General features: G+C 40.7%; 1 protein-coding gene across 1 annotated transcript in view; it reads right to left on the bottom strand.

Moving 5' to 3' along the window:
• CDH13 (cadherin 13) overlaps nucleotides 1-22,393 on the bottom strand; it is a 2,285,705-nt gene that overhangs the window by 443,126 nt on the left and 1,820,186 nt on the right. The window contains exon 9 of the mRNA XM_086945882.1: nucleotides 893-1,075. Coding sequence (XP_086802008.1) covers nucleotides 893-1,075 — 183 coding nt within the window. The remainder of the gene's footprint in view (nucleotides 1-892; nucleotides 1,076-22,393) is intronic.

Below are 22,393 nucleotides of genomic sequence, written 5' to 3' on the forward strand. Positions count from 1 at the left end.
ACCTGGTCAGAATATGTAGAAAGCATGATCTAGAAATGTGCAAATGTCCTAATTGCCAATGCAATACTATTTGAATTCTGACGTAGTATGCACAGTGATTTATATTGTTGTTCTGAGTCTATTTGTAAACATTGCATTATAAACTCTTCCTTTTTGCCAAGGTTGCTAAAGCCCTCATTGAAATTCACACTAAAAGTAACTCAAGCTAAATATTTTGGCAGAGATGCTAATGCACAATTAAGTTGTTCTTCCACTCAAATACTGTCCATTAACTATGAAAAATGCATCCGTTTTAATGATTTAACACATTAAGAAATACATTTTCCTCTGACAGTATTGAACTACACGAAGTGGGTTTTCAAGATTTCTCACAGAAAATTGTTATAAGAACTCTGAATCTGGGGCACAGTAGAATGTATCATCTTTTTATTAGAAATTCCTACTTTTTCTAGTGTAGATGTCATTAAATCTTCCTAAGGCAGGAAAATAACACTTTACCTAACCTCAGGCTAGCTGTAATTTTGGTGGTGAAAATCTGATATTCCATGGCACTTGCCCTGCCTAGTCCAACATAATACCGTCTACCCTTGCTATGCTGATGACGGAACCGCTCCGTCATCAGCTGCGGTGGCGCTGTGCTGATGACGGAGCGGTTCCGTCATGGCCCTGCCGCCGCGCCTGCGCGGCGCGTTCTATTGAGCGGGCGGGGCCATGACGGAACCGCTCCGTCATGAGCACAGCCCAACCGCGGCTGATGACGGAGCGGTTCCGTCACCAGCATGCGGCCGCCTCGCCCCCTTAGTGCTGCGGTGGAATAGCCGCCGCAGCGATGTGGTTAATACAAAAAGAACAAACACAGAACTTAGATAGTTTTACAGAACAGACATCTTACCTTGACAACAGACAGCATGCCCTCGTTATTTTGTGGGTTAGTGTGAATCTCAAAACTTTGGCCCGGGTTCCCATTGATGATGGTGTACACCGCTCTCCACGCCCCTGTCGTAGGATCATCCTTGTCTTCCACCGTCAAATTAACAATCACCCCAGTCACTCCTTCATTCACTGTTGCATGAAACTAAAGACAAATCAGAAAGTTGTAATATATTGATTTAATTTGCTCCATTCACAATGCACAGGTATTTTCAAATCAGTTGAAATCATTGCAACGAATTGAAGAATAAGGATCTACCTGCAGGTACATTTCTCTTCCTATGAATAATGCATAGGCTGGGCAAGGCGTGGAAGGCATAAGCACTTAGGCGCATCCAGCATGATCGATTGCAGGTAAGTAGGAATGTGATGGGAAGAAAGCATGTGAATACTAGAACAGCTGATGAGTGATGTGAAAAATCACTGCCAGCGAAGTGCCATTAAATAAACCTTGGACTACTGGTGGCAGACTAGAATGCTGAAGTAGCTCCCTGGTGGGGCAGTCATTTTGGTAAAGACTCGACAATGATGCAAGGATGGATTAATCCACACGCTTAAACATTCATCACATCTCTAAATCATGTCTCCAAAGAACAAAGAGATCACGGTGTCATATGCAGAACCATCATTCTCACGTCCAATGCTTGTTTTTGATAGTTTTTCACTTGCGCTTCATTTTTAATGCAGTGAATTCTCATCTCTGAGTGGGAGTTAATAATTTATCACAGTTCATCGCCATGAACCAAGATGTGGTTCTGTACAGTCACACTGGTGCACCGATGTTTGCAATTTAATAAGATGCCCTGTTTGCTGCGGGTGATGTGGCGTCTGCTAATTTGTAGAGTGGGTGGAGTTAAATTCCAGAATATATTTTGTTTTCATTGTTTTCAACATTCAATTTAGTTGCTAGTAAATGCACTAGTGAAGTTGCGTTTACTTGTAAAGTCACATGAGCCACAAAGCCATTTCTACTCATAATGTAGTTTTACAAGAACAAATGGCTGGATTTAAAATTGCTACCTGCACACCAAAGCTGATTTGGCAGCCACACTCGCTTGCAATATTTATATGTGTAACAGTACACAGTGGTAAATCACACATATTGGGGGAAAAGTGGGCAAAATGTGATCGATTTTGAAAGTTTGTGAGCAGCTAAGAACATATTCGATGTGGGAATTCATAAACCTCTTACCAACTCTCTCCATTCCTGTGAACAGTTAGATATATACTCCTGACAAATACTGTAATAAATTACCTTTTAGGGTGTGAGAAAGTGAATTATTATTTGAGGTGGGTGCTAGTCCACCCCAAGTCATAAAATCACCATTTTGTTCGGTCCAGTTAAACGTTTAAATAATGTAAACCTGAGCTCAAGCTCTGGTAGCTACAGCACAAAGCAGACAGGCTTAATTTAGGAACATGTGTAAAGCATTTCGAAGTAGCAAAATAGTTAAAAAGTCTAAATCACAGCTCAATAAAAATCCCACTGCAGACTAGTGGATTGCACAGTAGTGTTGTAGTTCATAGGTGTCATGTTACTTTCCATGCCATAGGTATACTTTAGGCACCACGTTCTCTGAACATTTAGGAAATTAAAGTAGGAAAATTAGGTGTGAGCCAATTTAACATGCTTTAGGGTGATAACTCATGCAAAATGTGACTTTTCACAGAAGTGCTGCCTTTCCACTCTGAAGAATTGTACGGTGAGGAAATGCTAATACCAACACAAAAAAGGAAGTCAAATGGCCTTCCCAGAAGTATTCCTGGAAACCTGTAACTCGATCAGTTTTCCAGGGACACTCCTGGAAGGGGAACATCCATTACCACACGGTTTTTACACTGCACTACCATTACAACGCTGGCTTTACAAAGCAAGTCGTTACCACGACTTGCGCTGGGGGGCGCTCTAGGCTAAGGAATAGTAGATTTTCTATTCCAACACCTTCCCTACTGTACGTAGGCTGGTGTTGGAATAGTAAATCTAACTATTGCTAAGTCCAGCACCCTACAGCGCAAGTCGTGGTAACGACTTGCGTTGTAAAGCCTGCGTTGTAATGGCATGCGGGGTAAAAGCCTGCGTTGTATTAACATACATCCCTCCTGGAATGAATTAAGAATTGAAAAATGTTGTTAATCAGCATCCATACATAACTGTAACTTGTTGGGTGCAGAAAGGCTTGGACTGAACATTAAAATTATCCCTCACCAAGCATTTCACACCAGCCCATACTCCAGCATGCAGCGAATAGAATTGCACCTTTATTCACGCATGGCAGCACAGCCGCCCTTAAAAGCCATTATGCAACCTGCAGCCTACTATGGGACCAAATTGATGCCAGAGTAGCAGAATGGTCGGATAGTGTATTGATTTCCAATTTGTTTCCTGAATTAGGCCCCGCTGGTCTAGTCCCTTTCTGCATGGGTCATCCCCAAACTTTTTGCCTTCGCCCTCCTGTTTTCTGAACCCATTTGTGTTGAGTTTTAGGATTCTGTGCACTTTAACTCTGCTAACCAGTGCTAAAGTGCTCTCTCCTTTATGATTAGCTTACACCCAATTAGCATATTTAACTTACTTGAAAGTCCTTAGTAAAGTGGTACTATATGTACCAAGGCCCTGTAATTCAAATGCTACTATTAGACCTGCAGAATTTAATGTACCACCCGCTTAAGTAGCCCTTTAAACATGTCTCAGTCCTGCCATTGCAGCCTGTGTGTGCAGTTTTAAACTGCCATTTCAACCCGGCATGATAAACTTCTTGCCTAGCCAAAACCATCTTATAAATCACCCCTACAGTAGGCGCTACACAATCCAGAGAGCAAGATGCTGTGTATTTGAACAGTTGGACATGTATTTTTAAATTTTAACATGTACTGGTAGTGAAAAACTCCAAAATTCGTTCTGACTACTGTGAGGCCTACCTATCCCACATTATAGCATTAGGTTCCCTTGTTCCATTTAATAAGTGGTAAGTTTCAATTGGGACCAGATAGGAAAGCCGAGTTTGGTGTCTACAGAATTGAAAACACCCTCTTTAATAATAAAGTCACAACTCTGAAAAAGCCACTTTTAGAAAGATTTTTCTTGTCTCAATCATTTGGTGACTGCAGCCTGTACCCTTGGTCAAATGACTAGGTGTAGCTGGCAGTTGGTCTTTGTGTATTGCTCAAAGACATTGAGACAAAGGGGGAATAAGTGTTGGCATGATGGGTCACCCCTGATTCAATAGAGGGTGGAGAGGTAACCTACCACCGCTCCACGTTTTTTAGGAGTCTCGGTACACACACAAAGGGTTTGACATTAGTCTTTTGCATCCCCAGACAAGTTGGGGGCAGGGCATAGTGGTAGAAAATTTCAAGGACTTCTGGGTTGGAAACCCCTACAAAGTTGTCCTAGTTCAAACTGAGCACCAGGTATAAATATTGGACCCACAGATTCAACTCTTAGGAAACTTCTGGACCTGTGGCAGACTAAGAATTACTGCTTTAAAGCTCTGCAAGAAGAACCGCTACTCTGCTGCCCTCCAGCCTGAATGAGAAGGACTGGACTTTCATTTTGAACCCAAGACTACCAGAGTGACTCCAAGGGCTAGTTGGCTGCTGTTCTATTTAAAGCATCAAGGACAGAAAAGGCTCTAACCCAACCACCATAAATTCAGCACCTGCACTCTTCCTGCTGTGAGTCTTGCCCCCGGAAGTGGTGCTACCTCAGTCTTGGACCCTTAGAAATGGACTGAAGGTGTTCTGTCAGCCCTGCTGTGGTCCCCACAGATCCAACGCAGTGCAGCACAACGTCCTTCAGCTCCTCAGAACCACCACTGCACGATACATTGCGCCACAGGACCTTGCATTGCAGCCCATTGGAATCTCCGTTGCACAATGCATCCCCTGAACAGGACCTCACAATTTTCCACAACCTGTAATTAAGGTACTTTGTTCAGTGGGTCTTACTTCGTCCCTGTATCCAGCCTGTGTTCCATCACGGTCAGCCTGAACTTGTCCCAGTCTGGCACGACCAAATGACCATAGTTGGTGCCTTGTGCTTCTAAGCACTGTTTTCATCTAAATCTTTAAATTGCATATCTATGATTCGACTGGTTGTTTTTTTGTCATTTTGGTTTTAAACAATTTATTACGTTTTACACTATTTTTCTAATTTGGTGTGGTATTTTCTTTATGTTGTATTTTTGCTTTATTACTGTTTGAAGTGCGGCATAAATACTTTACACATTGCCTCTAAGTTAAACCTGACTTCTTTTGTGCCAGGGTGTTGAGCAAAAGTTAATTTGGGGTATGTTTGTGACTTCACCCTAACAAGATGTGTGGTTGCTACTTGTCTCAGTCCCCTCAACCAGTAACCCGATTTCCTACAGTGTTGGGTTCTGATGAGTTTGCTTTTCATAGCTTCCTTCCTCTATTTCATGCATGCAGTCAGAATACTTAGAGGGTATAGCAAGAGAGCAATATGTGTAAGCAACATTTGCATAATTTGCCTTCATGTAATTAAGTGAAGTTTTGGCAAAATTATGCATAATTATGCAAAAAGAAAATCTATCATGTTGTGCTATATTTTAGTGCAAAATTCATCCTTGTTTAATATTTATCGCAATGATGCATTTAAACAAAGTACTGTGAACAATAGCCACTTACATTATGCTGCTCATATGCGTTCAAGGTAAATATATACTGCAAACATATTGGTACCACAAATGGCACATAATTATGCACAGTGGCATAACTTTGAGAATTTTCCGTAAGAAGCATAACCTAAAATTCCAGAAATTACATACATTTTAATTTCACTAGAAAGTAAGAGAAAAAAAGCTCCAAAATGTTCAAAGAAATCTGCTGCTGTGTCTAAACTGCAACTTAAAATCTTCTTCCCATTATAATTTACTATCCACAGAAATGATTGTGTTAAGCAATATACAATTTAAGGCTTTGCTGCCTCAACGCTCCTTGTTAGCACTTAGGATATCTAATCAATTCTGTTTATGATCACCAGACTCTAAAAATACATAGTACAAGGTTTAATCTTGAAGCCCCAGGGCCTGTAAATTAAATGCTACTAGTGGACTGCAGCACTCGTACCACCCACTAAAGTAGCAATATAAAGCATGTATCCAGGACTGCCAGCACAGCCTAGCTATTGCAGTTTTTAAACTGTCAATTCAACTTGTCAAAATAACCCTTTTTAATTAGACTAAATCTTCCTTTTAAATATTTATAATTCACCAATAAGGTAGGCTGCATGGTGCGTAAAACTATTACATGTAGAAATGAATGCTACATTTCTCCAGAAAGGGAAAAAGCCCCAAAGGTCCTTCACAAGGTGGCAAGGTAAACTATGGATTACATTATAAAATCTTATACTGATAATTTGGGGAGGGGGAGCATCTAAAAATATAATTTAAGGACTCGTAATAATAGGTATTAAAAATGTAATTTAACTGAAGAATCGAATTTGGACTAATAATGTTGGAAAAGTTACATCTCCCTGCCTACCTCTGGAAACCTTTCTGCCTATATTCAACTGTACCATGACTGCTAATAGTTCCTCAGTGGAGAGATGTGGATTGCTCCCAAACAGAGAACAAATCGCTTGCAAGTGGGGAGGTGTTGGCCTTCCCTTGACAGGATGGTCTGGGATTGTGCCCAAAGACTAGTTATAGTTCAAAGCATCAAGTATGGCCCCATCCTTTGCTTCTCTAGTCAAAATGGCTCCAAACAAAGTGAGAGGAGGGCTGCCACAGGGGAAGCTGCTTCAGAACTGGTTTGAAGTGACAAGGGAGGGTTTGCCCATTATTGTAGCCACACCTCTGGGTGTTCCCAGGTAGCTCAGACTAGGGGAAGAAAGGTTCTGCCATCTTCGATGTAGGGAGAGTGTGAAACTGTGGGGCAGTTTCCACTCAAACACAGAAAGTACTGTAAAATTGTGTAGGGTCACTGCTGGCAATTCCTACCTCGATCTCTAAGGTGTGTCAAGTGGTTGCCCCCACCCAAAGGCTGGTACTGGGCATACATGTTGGCTCTATGGTACTGTTTGACCTGGCCCTTTTTGCCTTCCTCCTGTATTTTGCCTGACCTTTTTTTCTTGGTTTTATGACTCTGGGCACTTTACCACTGCTGATCAGTGCAGTGAATATGATCTACCTATGGTAAATTGATGTATGCATTAGTGACTCCATGATTGGCTGGTTTGGTTTACTTGTCAGACCCTAGTACAGCGCACAGGCACAGGGCTTGTACACAAAATGCTGCTGGTGGGCTTGCAGCACTGGTTGTGCCACCCACAGAAGCAGCCTGTTAAAGTGTCTCCCAGGTCTGCCATGGCAGAGCCTGTAGGCAGTCTGGTACTGCCAGGTTGCCTGGGCAAGTGTGCCCACTTGTCAGTCCCTAAACCTTCACTTTTCTGCATATTAGTCACCCCTATAGCAGGCCTAAGGGCTGTTTGCATTGTAGGTAAAAGGTAGGACAAGCCCTATTGTATTTTTCACTATTGCAAGGCCACTTGTTGCCCATAGGCCAGAATGGACAGTTTGATTATCACATCGTATAATCCTAACTGACTCAGGGTACTAGGTAGAATTTCAAGTTTAGTACACCTGAACTCAGAATGATAAAATACATATTTTAGTGAAGTTGGTTTTAACATTCTGTATTTGAAAATACCACTATTAGAAAGTAGGTATTTTCTTGTCTAACCATCCAAGCCTGCCTCTCCTAGGTTGTGTATTCCTTGTCTGGAGTTTGAGTGAAAGGGGCTGGAGGATTCCAGGAGACAGGGTGAGTCAGCACAGGGCTGAATAGAGAGATATGCATGTGGATGGGTGGGAGAAGTTGCACCTGGGACCTGAATAGAGCTGTGCCTTCCCACCACAATGCAGGCTCCACCTCCTGTGGTGTGTCTGATGTCCCTGCCCTGCACTGTGAAAGGAAAGGAGTCATGTAAACAGAGTGTCCCAGAACTGACCACAACTGGGTTGGACTAGGCAAAGGCCTCTCTGCCTTCAGAGAACAAAGATAAATTGATTATAAAAAGGGGGACCCAGACCCCAGAACTTTACATCACTTTTGGGAAACAAGAAGAAACCTTTGCTGAGTAGAGGAACCAGAGAGACTGAGGGATTGACCTGCAGTGGTTGCCTGACTGCCAAAGAGAGGAGAAAGGACTTTGTGCTACTTTTATTCAACTTGTGAAGTATCTCCAAGGGCTTGAGATAGAGCTTGCCTCCTGCTGAAGTCTCAGGGACAACAGACTACAACCACTAGCTCCCCAGAAGTTCTTTGGAAGTGCCTGCAGTTGTGCTGGGCTTTCTGAGGAACTGCAAGTCGCAAGGAGCTGGAAGCGCGACTCACAAAGAAGAATCGTGTTGCCGCCACAGCCGCTGTTGTCGCATCGCCGGAGAAGAGGATTGACGTCGCATCAGATGCCACTGCATCAACGGAGAAGCGTGTCGCCACCGCTGAAGCTGTAGCATCATCTCCGAAGCTCCTCGCATCGCCGGAGAAGAGGATCGACGCCGCACCAGATTGCGCCGCATCACCGGGAAGTGTGTCGCAGGCCCTGTCGTGGCTCAGAAGAATCGTTGAGTTGCCGATCAGCCTTTAGGCGTGCTTGCATAGTGTCACATCCAAGATAAGATGCCATTTTTGTTAATTGCACCGGATGTTCATCACATCGCCATGGAAGCCAGAAGGCTCCAGTAAGTTCCCACTGGCATCTTCCTGTATTCAAGTTCATCAGATCCAGCTGGACCTCATATGGTCCCCTAATCTGGCCTCTGTGAGATTGAGTTCTGACTATTGAGTACTGTCTCCAAGGTCCTGGACCATTGTGTTTGTCAGTACACTCCTCAATGCCTAACTGAAAACTTCACCAAACTCAACAGTGACAACCTTAGTTGAAGGCATCATAGGATTCAATGCCAAACAGCACCAATTGACTGGTTTCCCAGGCTCAATGCCAAGCAACACCAGAGGGACAGCTTCACTGCTCTGGATGCTGAGCAGTTGAAGATTGTCTCTGAGAACGAGCACAGTGGCTCCCCATCATCATTCATCCCTTCCTCAGATTCAGTCGACTGCCTGTCCCTGTTGAAGACTTTCTACTTTCGTAACAGTTTCTAAGTGAGAAGGTAACTTTGTGACCAGTATGCACCTGGTCCTTGTAACCAACCCGTGCTCCATTGTGGTCATTCTTAAATCTTACTGTTGTCACAGTCCAGCATGACCATTTGCCCATGGTTTGTGCTTTGTGGTGCTATTTTTAAATATAGACCTTAGAAATTCATAACACCAGTACTGCAGATTTTATTTGTTTCATGTTTTTGTCATTTTATTTACTTTTCTAAATTAGTTTGGGATTTTTCTTGTGTTTTGTTCTCACTTTATTACTGGTTGAGTACTACATAAATACCTATTGCCTGGCTGCTCTGTGTCATAGCTACCACGTAGTTGAGCGCAGGTTTATTTAGTGGCTTTTGTGATTCACTCTGACAAGGCTTGTTATGCAATGTTATGTCAGGAATTTGTAGTGTACTTGGTTACCCCAGTCCGGAGTGTTCCCACGCTAGATTCCAGCTGCAAGCTAGGTAAAGAGCGCCTACTACAATAATAATGGACAAAAAGCACTTCTGAAGAGCCGGGTTTGTCAGATGTTTTCGGTTAAGGACTTCAGAGGGTTCTAATTTGAGACTAGGTGGAAGCAGAATCCACTGTTTGGCAGTCAAGAAGCTAAAAGAGATGCCACCAAGAAGAGTTCTACGGAACTTAGGGATCATATTCAGTGTAGTTTCTGAAGATCTCAGACATCAACTAGAAAGATATAATTTAATCAAGGGAAAAAATAGTGAGGCCCTTTACGGTTGAGCATCCTATGTACGAAACATAGACATTTAAAGGAAATCCTCTCCTCAATAGGAAGTCAATGGAATTTTGCAAGGGCTGGTCCAGTCGGGGCGTGTTATTATTATTTTAGGTGAGTTTTAAGCCCTCTCAACTTGTACTTAAATTTCTTACACAGATTATTCTGTCATCATATTGTGATCAAATCAATTTGTGTTATGCTTTGGCATATAACGTAACACACCTCTGATGATAGTAGCGTAATAGTACATAGTCTAGAAACGTTTTATAATTTAATTGAATCTGCTAACTGAAGAGTGACCATACTCTATACCAGCATATCTTGCGACAGACAAATTGAAAGCATTTTTCATGAAACAAAGAATTCAAAATCAGGGGGACTTTAAATAAAATAAAAAAAACACCAGATCAATTTTATGACACCAGGTACAACACAAAAAACTCTAATTCAGGTTATTTGCCCAGTCTCATACTATCAAGTGCTCTGACGACGCAATATTTTTGGCTGTAGCACTTTTTACTAGACTCACCCAAAGAAAATTATACCAATTATTAAAGTAACTCCCCTTTATTATGGCAGAGTGGAACTCGATGTAAGGAACAATTGGAACACATAATTCCTGTATTTACGGACCAGCAGATATAATGTAGAATTTGATAGGATAAAATGCACTTGTAATACAGTGATGGGATATCCGTCACATTTGTGGCAGAGTAACTCATCTGCCAAACTCTAAATCAGCCCCAGAGCCTCCGAATGTAACATTAGCGTTCCCTTGAACATGGTTAGCATCTTCTTCTTTTAACCTGCTCCCTCTGTCCATTCATCTCCAGGGAATACATATGCACTAGAGCATGTACATTTTTCCTGACATGTGTGAAATGATGAAGCAAAAGGATCTGGACTGCTTTTGAAGCAGAGAGTGTCAATACAATTTTTTTCTATTAATATAATTATTCATATCATTGTTCTTGTTATTTGTATTCTTACTACTAGCACAATTATTGTTATATTTATTATTCACATTATGAGCTGTCGGGCAATTATGAACTGTACAGAGTGTAATAGTATTACTCAAAACCATTTCAACATTTCCATAAAAGGGTAAGAAACTACTGAAGCTATCTTGAGAAATGCATCACACATACATATCCACATGCAAAAGCAGAAAATCACACACACAGGCCAATCCCAGCCATACCTCTGCCTCACTAAGGCACCATAAAATAGCAATGCTTGATCTACATATTTGAAAATATATTACTATATCTGGTGGGAGTATCTGTAAATTTTAGGTTAAAAGGAATTCGGAAAGGCTGTGTCCAGTCTCCTGCAGAAATCGTCAAATGTCAGAGCAGCTCAAAGCTTGATTTTGTATTCACTGAGGATGCTGATCCTCTTTTTTGCTCATGTACTGCCTTCAAATTTAGCATTTTATTTAGAAATTATTGTACTAGGAGGCCAGCCAAAAATCGTCAATCTTGCTGTACCCCTGCTTAATATTGAGTTAGTGCAGCTCCTTGAAAACATCAGCAAAAAGCTCAGCTGGTCGCCACAAATAAAAACACTGACTTTGCGGCTCATCCACCAAAGATTCTGAGGTCACATTAAAAGTCGTAGGTTAGGGCAACTACACTCAATTTCGTTGGTCGAACTATATATTGTGTTTGTGTGTTGCTTATTGATGCAAGATATGGAGGACATAGGGAGAGAACATGCTGATGTGTCCCCCAAATACAGGAAGAAAAATTCCTGAGTGTGACAGCAAATTCTCTAGCGAGCGAGATTTGGCATCCCCAGGCACCATTTTCTAACAAGGGTGTTCACGGGCAGAGGGCTGCTTCTCGAGCAGAGTTGTTGCGCTCAGGTAAATTTTCTACTACAGCAACGGCAAAATCAACTCTAATGGCCTCGCGATCTTGATCACTGGATGGTTCGCAAAGGTTTTTTAGCACTGCTCATGCTACCGGTGCTAAATTGCAGCAGAATCAGCACAACATATATATTTCCGCTCATTTTATGTAACTCCGCGGAGTTCTGCCCACCTCTAATAATTACGCAAAAGAAATTTACACCAATTTTACAAACCCCTAGTTAGCATACCATTCTGGAACAAGAAACAAATGTGAAGAACAACAGACCCTTTCTTGGAACCAAGAGAAGAAATAAATCTTCAACTTTACAAATAAACAGATGCCCTGTGTTGGGACAGGAATGTCTCCTGCACACAGTTGTGTCCCTGACGTAAGTGACCAATAACCAGTATCTATTAACATGGCTTTTGCAATTTTGGCAGCAGCACTTCACTGCTCTACAGTGAGTGCAAATTCCTAGGTCTGCCCCTTGATATGAATCTGGTCTTGAATCCGTCTTGGACCTGGAATGGTGCACCAGGTCCACCTCGCATAGTGACAGAGTACTGCTGTCCCTGTCAGAGGTGCAAGCGTGGAGCATGGTGGTGGCAGCATACCATATATTTAGTGATCCTATTGTGAGCAGAACTTTTTTTATCTGTTTCACAGGAGGGTCTACTAGACTACTTGTATATAGTTCGGCTGCTACAGTTGAACCCTGATCCCTTTGCAGAGTTCCTGAGTGCATGTATGCATGCACACATGAACAGGGTAAGGATTTCTAAATTGCAACACACAGGTTTCCTTCGTTCTGATTTTTCAAGACATGGCAAATGTACGTAACATGCAGAGAACACATAAGCTCTCAGGTTATCAGGACAGAGAGATTCTATCAATGTGAAAGAAGTGAATATTTATTATATGTTTTTCACTATGTGTTTTTAAAATACCCCTCACACACTAAAAATTACGAAACATGTCATGTCGACCAGGTAGTTGACATACTCTGTTCTACTCCACAAAACCATTTTTATTGTTCCCAGCTAGGGAATCCATTAAATTAATTTTTTCCACTAGCCTGGGAATTTTTTTATATTTTTATATATTTTTGCATTCACTTATTTAGGTCCCTACACCCCTATCATTTACCACTTTTCACTGTCCTTACACTACACATAGCCTACCATCACAAATTAAGTGCTCCCGCATAGCTCGTAGGTCTCAGCACGCCCCGCCCCGTAGAGGGACGGGAAGACCCCCATGATGAAGCATGACACTAAGGGATTCTTAGTGCGTGAGGGGTATTTTAAAAACACATAGTGCTCTCTATTTGCCTTTTGCAAAGAGAGTCTCTCTCACTACCTTTTCACTGCAAAGTTGAAAAACATATATTAAATATTCACTTCTTTCCCATTGATAGAATCTCTTTGGTTTTGCATACCTTTTTGGAGGGTGATTCTATCATCACTACCTCTGTACTTCCTCAATTGTTTTTGGATCTATCAGGTCAGAGACCCAGGTTCACTGGTAGCAATGGTACCGTTATGAGTAGGCCACAATTATTTGGAGACAAAAAAGTCTGTATATACTAGGATTACTAAAAACACAGTGTACGGGAACCACTGGACTAAATTCTTGAACTTGTTACAGGGGCACCAGTCCTATATCACAAGGGAGAGTGCTCCTGCTATGCCCCTCTTGGTCCAGAAGAGGTCGAGGACCAGGTGCACATGTAGGGACAGGCCTAGACCTTCATACAAACACTAGACAAATGTGAGGCTGGCAACTAAAAATGAAAAAAGAGCATCAGATACTGACAGTTGGGTGCTCATGGGTGTACAGTCAAAATATCGAGTTTTTTTATATCGAATTACAGTAATATCGATTCAAAAATATAGAATGGACACAATATCGAATTGACAGAATATAGACTACAAAAATATCGACTAGAACAGCTTTAATATCGATTCCAAAATATAGAATGGACAAAATATCGAATGGACAGAATATAGACAACAAAAATATCGAATTTGAGGTAAGTAAGTTAATACAAATTTTTTTAAGTGTTTTTTATGTTACTATATGTGTGAAAAGTATATTTATTTTATAATTAATTAATTTTATGATATTTTATTTTTGCGTACTATAAATTAGTAGCGGGTTGTGGGTTTATAGGGGAATAGGGTGGGAAGTAATTTAAATATAATTAATTAAATCTCTTAATTTATTTATTGGTATTTATTTTGCATTAATTGTTAATTATTCATTAATTGGTAAATAATTACAATTTAATTGGTAAATCATTTTAATTAATTGATAATTTAGTTAATTATATTAATTTATTTTCTGCAGCGGGCTGTGGGTTTATATGGAAATAGGGTGGGAAGTAATATAATTATAATTAATTAAATATGTTAATTTATTTATTGGTTTTTATTTTGAATTAATTATTAATTGGTAATTAGTTAAAATAACATTGGTAATTAATTTTAATTAATTGGATAATTTATAATTATGTTAATTATATTAATTTATTTTCTGTCACGGGTTGTGGGTTTATAGGGGAATAGGGTGGGAAGTAATTTAATTATAATTAATTAAATATGTTAATTTATTTATTGGTATTTATTTTGAATTAATTGTTAATTATTTGGCAATTATTAAAATATAATTGGTAATTAATTTTAATTGATTAATTGATAAATATGTTATTTTTTGTAAATTATTTTCTGTAGCGGGTTGTGGGTATATCGAATTTGAGGTAAGTAAGTTAATACACATTTTTTTAAGTGTTTTTTATGTTACTATATGTGTGAAAAGTGTATATTTATTTTATAATTGATTAATTTTATGATATTTTATTTTTGCGTAATATAAATTAGTAGCAGGTTGTGGGTTTATAGGGGAATAGGGTGGGAAGTAATTCCATCGGGTGAGACGCCCACCGGCGCCTGCCATGGACCCGCTTTTGAGCAGTAGGCTGTCTTCGCGACCGGGAACAGCCGCTTACAAATCCACACAGTTACAGGAAACCACAGTGAAGACGACCACTGGACGTAAGATTATTCACTTGTTTAATGAAATGCTTGCTGGCAGCATAACTGTTCCCGGTCGCGAAGACAGCCTACTGCTCAAAAGCGGGTCCATGGCAGGCGCCGGTGGGCGTCTCACCCGATGGATGGACGTGTGAGCTGGCGTCTTTACAGGGTGATGCTCGCTCCTTTCATAATGGAAACTACAAAGCAGGGCAGCTGCCTGACAGTTTGGAGACTTCGACCCACTTGGGAAATATAAGTTTTAATTTTTGAATATCAGGCGCGCCCACTCGGGACTACATCATCCAGCAGGCTGAGCTACAGCCACGCCCCTGAAGGCAGATGAAAAACATTGAGCGCCGCTATTCAAGCTAACTCACGCCATTGAGGAAGAGAGCAGAGGGCTTTCGAAACGCGTTTGGCGCTTTACCTGACTGAAGTGACTCTTTGAACAGTTATGCTGCCAGCAAGCTTTCCATTAAACAAGTGAATAATCTTACGTCCAGTGGTCGTCTTCACTGTGGGTTCCTGTAACTGTGTGGATTTGTAAGCGGCTGTTCCCGGTCGCGAAGACAGCCTACTGCTCAAAAGCGGGTCCATGGCAGGCGCCGGTGGGCGTCTCACCCGATGGATGGACGTGTGAGCTGGCGTCTTTACAGGGTGACGCTCGCTCCTTTCATAATGGAAACTACAAAGCAGGGCAGCTGCCTGACAGTTTGGAGACTTCGACCCACTTGGGAAATATAAGTTTTAATTTTTGAATATCAGGCGCGCCCACTCGGGACTACATCATCCAGCAGGCTGTGCTACAGCCACGCCCCTGAAGGCAGATGAAAAACATTGAGCGCCGCTATTCAAGCTAACTCACGCCATTGAGGAAGAGAGCAGAGGGCTTTCGAAACGCGTTTGGCGCTTTACCTGACTGAAGTGACTCTCTGAACAGTTATGCTGCCAGCAAGCTTTCCATTAAACAAGTGAATAATCTTACGTCCAGTGGTCGTCTTCACTGTGGGTTCCTGTAACTGTGTGGGTATATATATATATATATATATATATATATATATATATATATATATATATATATATATATATATATATATATATATATATATATATATATATATATATATATATATATATATATATATATATATATATATATATGTATTAAAATATATATTTTTTAAGGTACATTAATTATTTAGTAATTTTAAGTTTATTTAAGTATTTTAAGTATGTTTAAATTAATTATATTTATTATTATATTAATTTTAAATTGGTTTTAAGACATTTAAACATTTTGATATGTTGACTGTCTTTAATTTTTTGCAACGATATTTTGGAGTCGATATTTTTGTACTTACCTGTTTGTAGATAGGCAGTCAATATTCTGGCATTTTATATTTCTTCCACAATATTTTGGCAGGTCGATATTTTGATCCTCGATATTCTGTCAGTGATCAATGCTCAGGGCAGGAGACACAACTGTATACCATGCAAGGGACATTTCCATTCCAGATCAGAATTTCATGATCCTTACTCCACAATGTGAGAAGTTCAATAGTTGGAATAAACAACTTGTTAGAAAGTCTATGTGCAATTTCATGGTTCCAGCTTTCAGCTCTAAAGTAAAATCTAGGCCTTGTAATGAGACCATTTCAGCGATTTCGTATTTTCACCCTTTATTGACCTTGACCACCTTTATGGCTTCTGATTTGTTTAAACCACAAACCTAGTAGCAAACAGATATGGCAGAAAACCTCTCTAAGCTCATACTAAACTGCAAGCCCTGAGGTACCCCTCTAACTTACATGCCCTGAGTAACAGGGTACCATTTACTGTGGACTTACAGGGAAGCCAGCCAAATCCGATTGGGTAAAGCCAATTTGAAATACACTGTAGGCTCTGGCACTGGCACTGAGGTCTGGTAAACAGGCCTCAGTGCACTCTTAAAGTCGTAAAAAACAGTAGCATCAGTCACAACACTTGGGGATGAACATACAAAAGAGGCATTTCCTTATAGTATCACTATACTCAATTGTCCTGCTAAGGGCACTTCGTGGATCAGTGACAACAGGAAGTTTCTGTGTTTCAGTAGAACCACTTGCCTCGTACTTGTAGCCGCCTCAGAATTCGCCATCTCAGTATATAGTAAGCCATCCTTCCAGACAACATACTGTCTTCCGAAGTCCCACACACACAGGGCACTCAAATTGTGCATTGTGCAATTCTTCCTATGTAGGTCCACCAGCAGCTAATACGCCTCTAGATCTGGCAGTGCCGAAGACTGCATACCTAGTCTAATTCAAGTACTTCACTCTCCTCTTTGTATAGAGCAGGGATAGTGGTTAGTACAGCACGTGCCTTCTCAGAGTCTGTGCTGATCTGCTGACTCTAACAAAAGAGAGGGACACAAACAAACCCAAAGGGGTAGGGTACCAGAAGACAAACTATCAATAAAGTTTCCCCTTTGGGTGAACTTATAAATAAACCACAGTTTTACACTAAGCATACAAAAAGTACATACACATTCATAAACTAGGAGCAGCTAATGATGAACATGAAACAGTCATACAAAAAATGTACATATTATTTTGGTAAATTTAAAAACAAAATTAAAAACAGGACATTGTGCCACATCAAAAGTTCATTATACGGAAAATGGGACAACACACTAGGAAAATGATTCCAATTAAAAAAGGGGGGAAGAAATCACTAGTTTGAATTGATTGATGGTTACTACTCCAGATTATACATTCAATTTCACAATTACAGGAGTTTCTTTTCTCAATGGCTTAGTGTTTCTCCACCCAAAAATTGCATCGACGCGTTTTGGTTATGGCATATAAATGTTCAAAGCCAAAAACCTTCTTCAGGATTAAAATAATAGTATCCCACTATACACAATATCTTGTAAATCAGCGAATGAATATTTTCAACGGTACTGCTAGAGTCAGCTACCTTCAGAAAGTACCTCCAAATTAGTTTCCAGTGTGCGTATAAAAATATACTGCACTTCGTCTTCAATGGCGGCTAGATCGCGTATCTCGTTATATGGACAGAAGAAATTCTTCTGTTCTCGCCCAAGTCAGACCTCCCGCAGCCTGCTCGTAAAACCTTTAGCCGCGAGGTGGGGTTCTGTGTCCTGTTCACTCCGCTGATCTGCTGACTACCTTATCCTAGTCTCTGCAAATATTATGTGTAATTTGTTAAGCGCACTATCATTTACAAGGGTATCCCGGCACGGGGCAGGTTTGTGTGCCTAGCTCTGCCTAATCTCCTTAATTGAAAAGCCAGGTCTTCAACTTTCACTGATATGGAGTGCCTGGCCATTCCATGCTTTAAGAGGTTCTGTTCATGCGTAAGATGTGTGCAAGTTGGATTCTCGTGAAGCAGAGGTGACTGGGAAGTTGACGGAAAGAGATGCAACTGGTCAGGTCGGGGGAGTCTATGTTGTGTTTTGTATTGAATATGTGTGTAAGGACTAGGAGTTTCAAATGTACACGTTTGTGCATCAGGAGTCAGTGGAGTTTCATGAACTGTGGTGTGATGAAAGTTCTGTGTGGGAGGCTGCTGCTGAGTTCTGTAATATTGGTAGTCTTCAACTGGGTTTCTTGGTGAACCCTGCTCAGAGGGTGTTCCTGTAGTCCAATTTGCTGGTGACTATGCATGAGAAATAGATTTTCTCCTGTTGCATGGGGGCATTTGTAGATCTTCCTCAGCATTTTCAGAAGGAGGATGCAGTGACGGCATTGACTTGTGTCATGTCCAGCGTTGGGATAGAAATGTCCTCTGCATGTTAAGAGACATATATCCCTGCCCAGAGAGTGCCCAACTGTACTGTTGTCTCGATCCTTAATGCTGATGTTTGACATAGGCTAACACAGATCTTGTGTGTGCACCATGCCATACTCCTGTCTCAAGGATTAAGGTCTTGTTGGACCACTCAAAGCAGTGCCCTCATAGTGGTGAAAGGCTAGCCCCTTCACCAGGAGTTAAGCAGCACAGGCGCAGTGGTGGAAGCATAATGTATAATGATTAGCAGTAGTGAACAGGATCTTTTTACTCTGTGTCACTGGAGTGACTCCTAAAAGCTTACTCCCATTTCTAAAAGTGCAGCTGCAGGGCTTAACTCACCCCTAGCCTACAGCAGGTAGATGTGGAAGTGGATGCGTGATGCAAATATGTGCTGAGTGCATGTGTGCTCACAAGAAGAACACTACAGATTCGGTGTAGTGTGGTACAGTGTGCACATGGTAAATGTGTGTATGCTGGCAGTGTGTGTTTTTAAAATAATACACTCTAGTACAATCCAGAAAGGCTGCAGTACTGAACAGCATATGCAGACTGAATGGATTTACTGCATGTAATTATGCTTGTGGTGGCATAATACACGAGGATAACAGTGCTGTGAAGTAAGAGTGCTTTGGATGTATACTGAGTGCAAGTGTGCCTGCACTGGTACATTACATGGAGGACCTTGGGTTCCATTTTGGAATGCCCAGGCCTGCCTGATAGAAAGCTTGAGTTGTAGAGGAATCTCCCAGACAGAATTGTGAATAGCTGCTTTTGTGTAAGCTGGGAGGGACATGCACTGGAGGATGTGATAGCTAGGCTCTCTGTGCATTTTAAAGGGCTCCGTGATTCAATGATTCACCTGCCCACACTCAACTGGCTCCCCATTGAGGCAAGAATCACCTTCAAGATTCTCACCCACGCACACAAAGCCCTCCGCCACACAGGACCAGCATACCGGAATAGCAAGTATAGTGAGCGATAAACTCACCCAATTCTCTACATGTTAGGAAACAGCTTTTTTTTTTAAATCTAAGAGTACAATCAAGAGTCTGTAGTACTGCATCTTGGAGAATTAAATTTGCAAAATTAAGGTCAGAACCTATCTCGGGAAAAAAAGTCTGCAGAGTTCCAAAATGCAACTTAGACACAAAGGCACTCACAACATATGCTCCGAAATCCAGTATGCCAATAGCAGACACGTCAAATATTGATATAACCAGTTGCAGCATTTAATAGATGTGACACTAAGGCATGCCATTTGAAGCGAGCTCACACACTTTTAGAATATGATTTACCAGTTGTTCCAGTTTCTCAGTACACTAAATTGAATAGATGAAATGTAATTCAAAGTATTGCACTGCCTCAGACAAAGAGAGCTGTTTTCATGTTATAAAATGTCTAAGGTAATTTGGTGGAGAGCTAATTGATTTTGATTTTCACAAAATCCCAATGCACTGTAAATTGAGAATAAAATAAGTTAAGTTCAAAACAGAATTTTATTTAAACTGCTATGTCATCAGGTCTTCTGAAAGTCATTAGGCAGTGCTGCAGGCTAGATCCAATTAGAAAAATAAGTACCAATCATCAAGCTGATGAACATATTGTGATAGCAAAATGGGGAGCGAAGAAGAAGTTGAGGGAAAAAAATAGTAATAGGAGAAAAAGGAATGACGTGAGGCAGCGAGTCTGGACAGGATGCGCGAGGATAGTGACAAGGAAAATCAATGACTCTAGGTAAAATGTGTTAGTATGAAATTGGAGAACAAAACACCTGAAACATGCAAGTAAAGTGGAATTAATATGGAAAGGAGACCACAGAAGAAACAGTTCAAAATAAGGAGGCATGAAAAAATATAACGTAATCTCTATAATAAAGAATGACTTGTTGTAACCATATGTCCTAACTACTGTAATAAATATATCTTACTCAAATGACATGTCATGATCAATGTTATAGATATTTCTCCCTCAAGAATATTTGCGCGTATTACAAAAAATGTACTACCTGTAATTCAAAGTACATATACTGCTACATATACGCTACATATACATATATGCTACATATACATATACGCGTTCAGATGGAAGAAAGGAATGACCATAATACTGAGTGCAAAGGTGCTGTGTAATATCCCCCTCCCAACACAAATTGTTTTCTAACAAAGTGTTTTAGGCGATATAAGCTTGTTTTGTGCATCATGACACACACGGAAAAAAAGAATATTTTAAAAATCGAAAGTCCACCAGTTGTCATCCAAATGAAATTTGTGGGAGAAATGTACTTATCTGTGCAACAAAATCTAGAAGAAATACAGGGCAGTGATAAAAATGTTACCTCTTGGAATTGCTTCCAGACTTAGGGCCCGATGTAGGTGGGCAAATACCGGTCGGTAACGGTGAAATTTGGTACATTTCACCGTTACCGACCGGTATTTAGCCATTCCTGATATAGGGAAGGAATCGGTAAATACTGATTCCTTAATACTGATTCCTTATTGGCCTTGCATTTAAGGAATCAGTAATACAGATTCCTTAAATGCAATGTAGAAAGCACATAAAAGAGTGCTTTTGGGCCTTAAGGAATCGGTAATAACCACCAACTTCAAGTTGGTGGTAATTACCGAATTCCTTTTTAAAAAGCACTCTCTTGCTTTTTTCGAAGTGCAATGTGGCACACATCCATGCCTTAGGGCATGCATGTTTGCCACCTGTGCACACATACACATTTCAGGGATGCAAAAGGGTGTCCTTTGAACACCCTGGCACCCTTGAAATACTTCTAGGTATTACCGAATCGGTAATACCGAAAGTCTTCACATTCATTCCTATGGGCCTCCAGGCCCATAGGAATGAATGGGTAGCTATCAGTTATTACCAAATCTCATTTACCGATTCAGTAATAATGAATATTAAGGATTCTGTATTTTTTACTGAATTCTTACCTACATCTGAAATACCGATTTCTTAATACCGAATCGGTAAAATTCGGTATTAAGAATTCGGTATTTCACTATTACTTACATCGGGCCCTTAGTCCTCAATTACGAATGACTAGGAGTGGTATTTATTATTTATCGGCATGTTAAATACCGATAACCCAGGGATAAGACATTTATCGGCTGCTCTGTAGAATGGGTCAAACATGAGGATTTTAGCACTTTCTGCACCAAAGTCCTCATGTCCCTGTATTTCAAAGGTTTCTTCCCTTCAGTACATAGTGGCAGGTTTGTCCTACCCAGTGCTTAATTTGTAAAATAATAAGTGTCAGGGCCCTGACCAGGAGGAGACTGCAGCTTACACCATATTATTCCAGGTCCCCAAAGCTAAAGGAATGGCTGGGGAGGCAGGTGTTAGTCATTTTTAACATATATTGTATTCATTAACAACTGTTGTTCTGCTTAGCTCTAAATTAGATGAGCAGTGCCACCATGTAGCAGACTGTCCTAAGTGCCGTGTTGACAATTAAATGCTGTTGCCCAGCACTGGAAACCAATTATGTGCCAGTACGGAGCACCGGACACCACAGGCTAAAATTAAGCACTGGTCCTACTGAAATCTACCCGGCAAGAACTCTAGGGGCACAGACTTTTTCAAAACCAGCAGTTACGGATGAAGTAAACTCTGAAAGTCTTGAAATTGCAATCCCTACAGACAAATAGGAGTTAGTGAAGGGTCGCAAAATTTGAGAGCATTCGTACCTGAGTCCTGAGGTTTTTTTCACATATAACTGGGGAAGAATGTACCTTGAGCTCACCTCATTTTTTAAATACTTATCTCCTTTTAGTTATTACCAGCATTTTTGGTGGTAACTTTCCACAGTATTTCCATGTGGTATTAATCCAAAGTAGATATGTTTTAACAGTGTTTCAGGGCTGTTGGGGTGTACTGAAACATTTTTTACTTTTTTCCTA

The sequence above is a fragment of the Lissotriton vulgaris genome, chromosome 12 (assembly GCF_964263255.1).
Source record: "Lissotriton vulgaris chromosome 12, aLisVul1.2, whole genome shotgun sequence".
NCBI classification, from domain to species: Eukaryota; Metazoa; Chordata; class Amphibia; order Caudata; family Salamandridae; genus Lissotriton; species Lissotriton vulgaris.